This window comes from Zea mays, chromosome 1 (genome assembly GCF_902167145.1).
Source record: "Zea mays cultivar B73 chromosome 1, Zm-B73-REFERENCE-NAM-5.0, whole genome shotgun sequence".
NCBI lineage: Eukaryota > Viridiplantae > Streptophyta > Magnoliopsida > Poales > Poaceae > Zea > Zea mays.
Window position 1 is genome coordinate 79,967,577 of NC_050096.1, and position 10,869 is coordinate 79,978,445.

The 10,869-nt window shown below is 43.0% G+C and overlaps 1 protein-coding gene across 1 annotated transcript; it reads right to left on the reverse strand.

The window, feature by feature from the left end:
- Nucleotides 1-1,531: 1,531 nt before the first annotated feature.
- Nucleotides 1,532-7,301, reverse strand: LOC100144301 (thymidine kinase). Its single transcript, NM_001309852.1, has 4 exons — nt 6,660-7,301; nt 5,877-6,021; nt 2,369-2,490; nt 1,532-2,225 (listed from the first exon to the last, which is right to left on the reverse strand). Exons 1-4 carry the CDS (start codon nt 6,968-6,970, stop codon nt 1,964-1,966), a joined length of 840 nt encoding a protein of 279 aa, NP_001296781.1. The 5' UTR covers nt 6,971-7,301; the 3' UTR covers nt 1,532-1,963.
- Nucleotides 7,302-10,869: the final 3,568 nt, after the last annotated feature.

Sequence of the window (10,869 nt, forward strand, 5' to 3'; positions counted from 1 at the left end):
GAAGAAAGGAAAGGATTGAGAAAGAAAAAAAGGATGGGAGAGACCGAGTGCAAGGTTTGTATCTTTATGTCGCATCCAATGGGTTGGCGCAATAGGTGTTGCACCAAACATGGGGGTGTGGTAGCTGTCGTGCCCAAATTGGTGGCACAATAATAGGATCATGTTATGAGTCAACATGTGACTGACCTGTCATGTTGACAGACCAGCCGTATCAGGAGTCGGTAGGACCTTTGGCCGCATCAAGAAGATTGATGCTGTCCAGCATAGTAGTTCTAGAAAAAAATCTCTGATATTATTTTTAAAAAGGGTTTTAAAAATTCTCAATAGAATCATACTAGAATATCACGACTGTTGTTCGGCTCCTCGGTGTGCACGAGCACCCAGCGCTAGATGGTCCATTGCTTATGAAGTGGGGATGTATCATGTTGATAACGAAGGGAGGAGGTTCTCCGGCTCTACAATCTTTGTAATCTACATCTCTGCTCTTTTGAAGCACGAGTTTCATGGTTGTCGTCATATATTAACTTCACAACTTTCTAGTTCTTTCCTGTATCTGTATCTGTCATCCAGATTCTTCCACATCACCGTAGATGACATTGACTGGCATCCGGTGCGTCCCATCCACGGTGCCGTCTTTATCTTCCTCCATCGATAAGTGCCTCCAACACCTATGGCGACTCTCCGTTGTCATGTGCGGTCCTATATTACCCTCACCCCCCATTTCCATTTATTTTTCGTCTCCTCCTCTCTCACCTAGATTCTTCTATATTACCATAGAGGACATCGAGCATGCCATTCTACTAGCATCCGTCGCGCCCCATCCACGGCGTCACCTTTAGCTTTCTCCGTCGGCAAGCGCCTCGAACCACTGTTGACTCTCCATGGCCATGCGCCTATGTAGTCCATGGGCATTAACAGACGAGGAAGAGGAGGCGGCGCTCCATATCCTGAGTTTAGTAATTTTTGTTTTGTATTTGTTGTTGGCAAAGAATTTTTGAAATATTAAGGTCAATATTACTATATATCTTGCTTATTTTCATGCAATCGTTCTGCGGTACTATTTTATGGAATATTTATGTGTCGTCGTAAGTCACGGTTATCATACTATTTCTTTATAAAAGCCGAATGTTTTAGGATAAACTCTATACCTATAGTAACTCTACATGATGTAAATGGGAAGAAAAAACTTTCTTCGGCTTCCGTTACACATCCAAAATCAAATAAAAGCAAGAAGGAACATACTGCCAATGACCCTGGATCAAGGAGCCTGACCATGCCCATGACCTGTTCGTAGGTCTAGCCGTCTAGTCTGCACCGACGACACCGGCAAACCCCTCGTCAGTTCGGACACTTCTCGGGTTAGTTGTTCGCGCTCACCTCCTAATTCTGCACAGCTGTAAAAATACAGTGCAGTAGTTATGGAGGTGCCGTTTCAAAGCACAGCTGTAAAAATACAGCGCAGTTGTTATGGAGGTGCCGTTTCAAAGATCCCCACTTAGACTATCTCTAACATATTCCTTATCTCATTTTATGTCTCAATCTCCATTTCAAATTACACACTCTACAATCAGTACGATCTACAGTGAAAAACAGTACTTTACACATCCATTTACATGATGGAGATAGCCTTAGTTTACTTTCAAACTTGAATGCAATTCCTTTGTGGTACAAATTCGTACAGCTGATTCCAAGCATCTGATTGCTTAATAAAAATGACAATGCCAATTGCATAAGAAAAGCGATACATGTCCGCATTTTAAACCCAAACACTGTTAGATATTTACAAACTTCTCAACAGTACTTTGTGGGATCAACTCATTTGGCTTCCCTCGCTGGTGGCAGCATCTCAAGGCCAACAGCTTTTCACCAACTGGTGTGCGTCTTCAACACTCGACAGCAACCAATGTCATCATAAATAAATCGTTACACACTGCAAATCTGCATGCAGAAGTCAGGTATTGGCCTATTTCAAGGCTTTCGCCGTCACGGTGGATCTGTCAAGGTCCAACACAATCCTTGTGGCCTCAATAACAATCTGCCCATCCATGTAGTGCTGCCTGCACACAGGCATATACACATCTGCTCCTCCAATTAGTTCAGTCTTGGTTTCCTGCGTCTTCCTCAGTGTAAAGAACGCCCGGCGACCACATAGCTCACAGCGTGCTGTTAGCTTGGTGACCGAGTCAGCCAGAGGAACAATATCAAGAATTGAACCGAACTTTCTCCTGCCAAGATCACATCCACAAAATCAAACTATGGCACCATGTGGCGTATTCTCTGGCAAAATACTCATTCTGATAATTTATTTTGCATCACATAGCTCTGGATGCGGTAAGTCAAAGCCTATAACTCAGAGCCCAGTGATTACCGTTTGTAGTCACCATCTAGGCCAGCAACAACTACAATTTTTCCATCACGATCTGCAGCTTTGCAGCAGAAATCATAAAGATCGTCGAAGAATTGGGCCTCATCGATACCTATAACATCTACCTGCACAAATCAAATTTCAGTGATTTACAAAATGTCTAGAGAAGAGGACCTATTTCAATAGCCATGCCATGTGCACAGTAAGATCAGCAGCAAATATCTCAACCAGACTTTTGGCTGGGTATCATGGCATCACTGATGGAACAGTGGGGCCATGAGGTTGCTGAATATGTAATAAGTGCAGACAAACGAAGCTTAAAAGATCAAATACGTTTTCCTAGGATTATGCAAGAACATAGAATCCGTGAACCATTGTTAGCATGACTGCATGATACATGAGTTCTGCTAATGACACTAAACATAACTATGTCTTTTGATCAGGGTATTTGCCATTTTTCTTATTATATCAATCCTTCTCAATATTGAACATTTCCATATAAAAAAGGCTCCAATATACAAATAGACAGCACCATCTAGAGAACACCCCACCCATAAATTAAGGGGGTGTTTGGTTTCTAGGGACTAATTTTTAGTCCCTCCATTATATTCCATTTTAGTCCCTAAATTACTAAATATAGAAACTAAAACTCTATTTTAGTTTCCCTATTTAATAATTTATGAACTAAAATGGAATAGTGGAGGGACTAAAGTTTAGTCCCTATAAACCAAACACCCCCTAAGAAAGCTTACAGGCAGGGTTATCAGGTTTTTCAGCCCAATTTGAAACTGCACATGCAGATGCCGACGCGCCTCTTCATGCTTGATTTGTACTCTAGAACATATAGTATTTTAGTATATATTTGGTATATTGGTCCTGATATATAAGGATGACTAGGAACAACCAAAGCCGAGTAGTCACCCTGGTCGACGACTAATAGCAGCTAACAACCTGGTCAATCCGGCAATGACAACTAGGACTTGTTAGAGTACTGTTAGGGTTACAGGGCTAGTCCCTATGTAATTACTTGCATACTCTCAGTGTAATGGGCTTGTCCCAATTACTCAGTGTGTATATATATATGCACTCCCAACCCAATTAGGGTTAGGGTTTTTATTCTCCAACTAGACTAACTAGTCAACTTGATAACATTGCTAGTGGGGTTCCCTATTGAATGATTCAGATTACACATATAAAAAAACTCGGCTAGGGAGGGATAGACCGCCCTCCCGGTATTATACTAAGAAGAGACCGAAACATATGGTCCTAGCTAAGAAAATCCTTGAACCCTAGCGCCTCATCACTAGCAGGATGTCACCACCCACTCTACAACTGCTCAGCTGGAGGGTGGCACGCAGGACGTAACCCAGGAGTGAGATCGAACCCGGGAACCGGAGAAGCCTTAACCATTACACAGAGGCCCTTTCGCTTCAGATTACACATATAAATTAATAATATTAAAAACAAAAAACACACCTTAATCAGTTTATAAGGTGTCTTCTGACATGGCACAGCCTCCTAAATTACACTTTGACCATTCATTTATTTTATATTATATTGTTTATGATTATAAACTTATGATTATTGGATATTACATTTGATTACAAATCCAATAGCATCAAGTTTATATTACAAAAGTTAAAATATGTTAACCAAATTATCAATCGAAGATTATAAAGTTTGACTCTTGACATATGTGAAATGATAAACTGGACTAGATGGAGTAGGCCATAAACTTCCTAGATACATTGATGATTACAGCTTTTCAGCAGTATCAAGGCTCAACTTTCATTGTTTTGTTGATACCAATTACTGTAACATGAAGAGAGCAAGTCTACATTCTAATGAATCGCTGCCTCATCATAAATTCATAACTGTATATCATTTTGGATAACACACAATCACAACATCTCGAAGCACTGGTTTTATAACTATATTATATTATGAAAAACTTGCAAACAAACCACACTTTTGACAACAAATGAACTAGTACTTTTCATCTGTTCAATCAGACAATCTTTAATCTTATACACATAGTGGTGAAATTTGCAACAAAACAAAAACAGAAACAATAGAAGATGGCAAATTCACTTAGCAAAACTAAAGCATCCACTTGGAAGAAACATATCAGTTACAGCTAATTTTATCCAACTGGATGGGACTTTAGGTTTGGCTTCACAATATGTTACTCAGCCTAAAAATGACTAATGCACGACTGTTGAAGTATTTTTGCTTTTCCTACAGAAAGTCTGCCTTTTAGACACATGTTGAGTACAGCACCTAGAGCATAATGAGCAATAAGCAAGCTGGGAGACAGGTAGGCATTGTGCATTATAGTGGCAACGGCACCACCCAAGGACGTAACTTTTGCAAGCCTACGGGCCTGTTTGGTTCGCTGCCTAACTTGCAACATTTTGCCTAACTTTTCTGCCTAGAGATTAGTTCTTCAATTAGGACGAGTAACCTTAGGCAAAGTGTTGCCGTGAACCAAACATGCCTTACATCTGAACTAGGTGCAAAGTTTCTCATAATCTCATGGCATCTTATGTGTATGGCTAAAGAAAGAGTTGTTCAATGTATGTCCGAATTTGTGGAGACACAACATGCAAAATACGCAAAAGCTTAGCTCAAGTTTCAACAAAGAGGAGGCCACAGAACAATGATCAACAAAACTAAGATGAGAAATGATTTCCCTTCTTGTTTTTCCCTTCTATGGGCTAAAAGATGAGGGTTGAGAAGAGAGTAAAAGGACACAAGAAAATGAGAATAGAAAAAGAAGTATGCGTGTCTGTGAGGTGAAGTAAGCCAGAGAGATGGATTAAGGTTGGCGTAAAGACTGCTGCAGTCCTGCTTTACTTCACAATCTCAATTTATACAACTATCCAATTAACTACTGCTTTTTGGGCCCTAATATTCTGGAAGGCCTGTTTACCTGTGCTGTACATGTTGTAGAGGTCTATCATCAGAAGGTTTCAGTTTTAAAGAAACACTGCTGAGGCACTACAGCTAGTGATATGTTCTAATGGGATTAGATCATAATAGACAACCAATAGCAATCGAACAAGGACTGGCAATTGATTGCACAACATCAGTAAACCAGTAAGGAAATAACCACATCTCTTAAACATAATAACTAAATTTATAAAGCTACAAGCTTAGTTGTTCAATTTGGTGGGTCACTAAAACTCTGGAATCAGAATTGACCCATAATAAGATATTCAAGCTATAGTAGAATACCATCATATGCTTCTTTATAACTTGCCCTTGTTTTTAATCTATGATTACTCCAAATTAAAGTGGTGTACTTCCCCAGCACCAGCAGCTGAATTTACTGTCATGATTCTCAATAATTCGTTGTTCAAGAAATATTATTGATGGGCAGTTGGGCACTAACAATATAATGCCAGATGCACCAATCTGAACTATTCAAAATATATGCATGGTACTTGATAGTAGACTTCATGGATAGGATACCAGCATGCAAATTAAGAGAACGTGTCTTTGATCAAACCTTATTATAGGCCTCAATTCCTAATTTGTCATGAAAACTTGACAGTTCTGACAAGGCCCAGCACGCCATCTTTGTACCGTCATGAGTCACAACAGAATCCAATCCATAGCGGTTGTCTTTGTCGGACTTTATTAGTGCCACGCTCCTATAATGGCACCATGAAAAGGTCAGAAATGAATTTTTTTTATGCAAGATAGAAGCAGTCAAGGCAACCAAATTTCAGTATTCACATGTTGTGATGTACACCTAGCATTACATGTATTGATGTATATGAATTCAACACGAAAGCAGTGACCTCAGAACACCTGAAATTTCAAACTGTTCTAGAACCTAGAGAATGGTCAAACAAACTGTCTAAATTTCATTGTAAAGACTTGCAGAAAAAGCACCAGAAATTTGGAGTCTAAAAAACAACATATCTTACCAAAGAAGCTCATTTGTTGTGGCAGTACTTTGACTGAGTCTACAGAAGTTTCGTATAACAAACGCTAAGATTATGTACCGTTTCGTCACTGGACGGTGAAGACCAGGACAAAAGACAAATACAATGCTTCCATAGCAACATATTGACAAATGTAAGCTCATAACATGTGACGGTCAGATAGTAAGTAATTACATTATATGTTACACCAAAAAGACCTATTTTCCTCGTAGCCAAACCTTGGCGTCTTAGCCAAAAAAAAATCCATGGAAGAGAGGTCACGAGCTGGCGGGCCCGCTCTGTCAGCAAAACAAGTAATCGCAAGGGAAAGGCACAGCGTCGCCTGCGTTTTTTTTCCGTACCTCCCGTTGCCGGCCTCGGCCTGGACCCGGCGGAGGAGCGCGGTGGTCTTGCCGGCGAACATGGGGCCCACGATGACATGGATCTCGCCGGACTGAGCCGCCCGGACCTCCATAGCCGCACGGCCTCCGACTCGCGACGGGGCGGCCGAAGAGATCGACCTCGCCGCGCCAAGCATATTTCTGGCAGCACGACCCCGAGGGAAAGGCAGAGAGAGGAGCAGCGAACGCGATGGGAAAGCGCTGGCGCGGAGGACGGTGGGGGCGGAGGCGGCAGCGGCGAGAAGCGACCTAGTGGCGAACATGGAGCGCATGCTGGCGGGATTTGTAGGGCGGACGGGATGGCGGCGGGGTCGAATAATATTTTGAATTTTTTGGAGGCAAAATTGGGAAGTTGAAGTCGGACGGTTCTTCTAGTCAACGTGGGGTAGGTGAGCGCTCGCACATGATAGCTTCGATTCGGAGTTCGAAATTTTGGGAGTGGAGGGAATGGGGATTTGGATTGGGCAATGTTTTTTTTTTTTTTTGCTAGGGTTTTTCAGAGGTGGCGGCAGTCGGCACTGCTCGGCCGGAGGTGGACGAAGGGGCCCGTGGTCTGCCGACTGCCTATTTTACTGGGTTTATTTTATTTTTCCTCGCTTTCCCATTCCACCGGAGCAATTCTTGCCCCTTCACGTTACTTACGGCTATTTTAATTCTCTTTTTCTTTCTTGAGACAGCAATTTTCTCTTTCCCCTAGGATGCGTTTTGTTTGAACAGACAGATTCTACTGCAATCACGAACAATTAACTCCGGTAGCAAATCTTTACTACTCTATAAGAACATAGTGTAGACCATGGTGCACGGTTCTGCCCACGCCATCCAGCGCTCCCCTCTCTCTGCCTTATGGACCTCCAGCGCTTTACTCTATGCCTTCTAGGCCCCACTGTCCCAGCCCACGTCGATCCTCCCCACAGCGCTCCACAACCCATCGGAGCAGCTCCCCCGCTGATGGCGTCGTTCACCATTCCCATCTCCATAGAACGCGCCATCCTTTCCTTACATGGCGCCCCCTTCCCATCCTCCATACCTGGCGCCCTCCCTTCATACCATCAGAGCTGCTCCCCCACTGATGGTGTTGTCCACCATTCCCACCCTCCACCGAGACGAAAATGGACGGCAATCCCAAGCGCCATCCCTTCCTTACACGGCGAGGTCCCAACCATCTGCGCTCCCTTCCTTACATGGCGCCCCCTTCCCATCCTCCATACCCGGCGTCGTCCACCACTCCCATCCTCCGCTTCCGGGGCAGAGATCTGGGTCGAGGAGACCTGGTTGTGAAAGTCGCCTAGAGGGGGGGTGAATAGGGCGAAACTGAAATTCTCAAAAAATAATCACAACTACAAGCCGGATTAGCGTTAGAAATATAATAGAGTCCGTGAGAGAGGGTGCAAAACAAATCGCAAGCGAATAATGAAGTGAGACACGCGGATTTGTTTTACCGAGGTTCGGTTCTTTTAAACCTACTCCCCGTTGAGGAGGCCACAAAGGCCGGGTCTCTTTCAACCCTTTCCCTCTCTCAAACGGTCCCTTAGACCGAGTGAGCTTTCTCTTCTCAAATGCTTGGAACATAAAGTTCCCACAAGGACCACCACAAGATTGGTGTCTCTTGCCTCAATTACAAGTGAGTTTGATCGCAATGAAGATTGAAAGAAAGCACAATTGCAAAAACCAAGCGACAAGAGCGACAAATAACACACAGATCACTTTCTCTCTCAAGTCACTAATCACTAATGATCTCTTTTCTCAATTGTGAAACTTGGAGAGATGGAGGCTTTGAATGTGTCTTGGAATGGATTGCTAGCTCTTGTATTGAATGTTGAAGGTTGGAATGCTTGGATGTTATGAATGGAGGTGGTTGGGGTTGTATTTATAGCCACCAACCACTTCCTAGCCGTTACTCCATTCTGCTGAGCGCGGACGGTCCGCCCGCCAGGTCCGGACGGTCCGCCCCTGTAGATCAACGGCTGAAAATGCAACGGTCAGCAGTAACGGCTATATCAACGGCTATATTGCATTTAATGCATCGTCAGATGTCAGACAGACCCAGTCGCGGACGGTCCGGTCGTGCACCCCGGACGGTCCGCGAGGCCGCTATAATTCATTCTTCCAAACCCGTCACCTTCGGGTTTTTCGGATCCTTGCCTACCGGACGGTCCGCGCCTGAGGCCGGACGGTCCGAGCGAGGGTTCAGACGGTCCGCGCTTATCCTCCGGACGGTCCATAGTGCAGACACGGATTTTTGCATTGGTTCTGTCCGAGGGTCATCCTTGTGTCGCGGACGGTCCGCCGCAAGGGCCCGGACGGTCCGCGCTTGGCCTGTTTTTCAAAAAAGCTTCTCCTGTCCGGAATAATCTACGGTATTCCGGACAGTCGATTTAGTATAGTTGTAGATGAACCTTTGACACCTGTAGAACATATAATCTAGAGCAAACTAGTTAGTCCAATTATTTGTGTTGGGCAATTCAACCACCAAAATCAATTAGGAAGTAGGTGTAAGCCTAATTCCCTTTCAATCTCCCCCTTTTTGGTGATTGATGCCAATACAAACCAAAGCAAATATAAAAGTGCATAATTGAACCAGTTTGCATAATGTAAGTGCAAAGGTTGCTTGGAATTGAGCCAATAAATGTTACTTACTAGATGTGCATGGATTGTTTCTTTATTTTTAACATTTTGGACCACACTTGCACCACATGTTTTGTTTTTGCAAATTCTTTTTGTAAATGCTTTTCAAGTCCTTTTGCAATATAGTCAAAGGTAGATGAAATAAGATTTTTGCAAAGCATTTTCAAGTTTAAAATTTTCTCCCCTTGTTTCAAATGCTTTTCCTTTGACTAAACAAAACTCCCCCTCAAATAAATTCTCCTCTTAGTGTTCAAGAGAGTTTTGAGATATTAAGTTTTGAAGATACTACTTGCTCCCCCTTTAGAACACAAAGAGATACCAATTTTGAAATTTACCAATTGAAAATCATCAATTTTAAAATTAGGGTGGTGGTGCGGTCCTTTTGCTTTGGGCTCATACTTTCTCCCCCTTTGGCATGAATCGCCAAAAACGGAATCATTAGAGCCTAATGAAGTACTTTCTCCTCCTTTGGTCATAAAATAAATGAGTGAAGATTATACCAAAGTTGGAGAGATGCTCGGAGTGACGGCGAAGGATGAGTAGTAGAGTGAAGTGGAAGCCTTTGTCTTCGCCGAAGACTCCAATTCCCTTTCAATATACCTATGACTTGGTTTGAAATATACTTGAAAACACATTAGTCATAGCATATATAAAAGAGACATGATCAAAGGTATATTTATGAGCTATGTGTGCAAATTAGCAAAAGAAATTCCTAGAATCAAGAATATTAAGCTCATGCCTAAGTCTGGTAAAAGATTGTTCATCAAGTGGCTTGGTAAAGATATCGGCTAATTGATCTTTAGTGTTAATGTATGAAATCTCGATATCCCCCTTTTGTTGGTGATCCCTAAGAAAATGATACCGAATGGCTATGTGTTTAGTGCGGCTATGCTCAACGGGATTATCCGCCATGCGGATTGCACTCTCATTATCACATAGAAGAGGAACTTTGGTTAGTTTGTAACCGTAGTCCCGCAGGGTTTGCCTCATCCAAAGCAATTGCGCGCAACAATGGCCTGCGGCAATGTACTCGGCTTCGGCGGTAGAAAGAGCGACCGAATTTTGCTTCTTTGAAGCCCAAGACACCAAGGATCTTCCCAAGAACTGGCAAGTCCCCGATGTGCTCTTCCTATTAATCTTACACCCTGCCCAATCGGCATCCGAATAACCAATCAAATCAAACGTGGATCCCCGAGGGTACCAAAGCCCAAACTTAGGAGTATAAGCCAAGTATCTCAAGATTCGTTTTACGGCCGTAAGGTGTGATTCCTTAGGGTCGGCTTGAAATCTTGCACACATGCAAACGGAAAGCATAATGTCCGGTCGAGATGCGCATAAATAGAGCAATGAACCAATCATCGACCGGTATACCTTTTGATCCACGGACTTACCTCCCGTGTCGAGGTCGAGATGCCCATTTGTTCCCATGGGAGTCTTGATGGGCTTGGCATCCTTCATTCCAAACTTGCTTAGAATGTCTTGAGTATACTTTGTTTGGCTAATGAAAGTGCCCTCTTGGAGTTGCTTGACTTGAAATCCTAAGAAA

Excerpts from the sequence above, each read along its gene's own strand:
- LOC100144301 (NM_001309852.1), bottom strand. The coding sequence starts at position 6,970 with ATGCGCTCCATGTTCGCCACTAGGTCGCTTCTCGCCGCTGCCGCCTCC. Across the intron at positions 6,022-6,659 it reads GCCGAGGCCGGCAACGGGAG|GAGCGTGGCACTAATAAAGT; the intron begins GTACGGAAAAAA and ends GTGCCATTATAG. Across the intron at positions 2,226-2,368 it reads CTAGATGGTGACTACAAACG|GAGAAAGTTCGGTTCAATTC; the intron begins GTAATCACTGGG and ends TGATCTTGGCAG.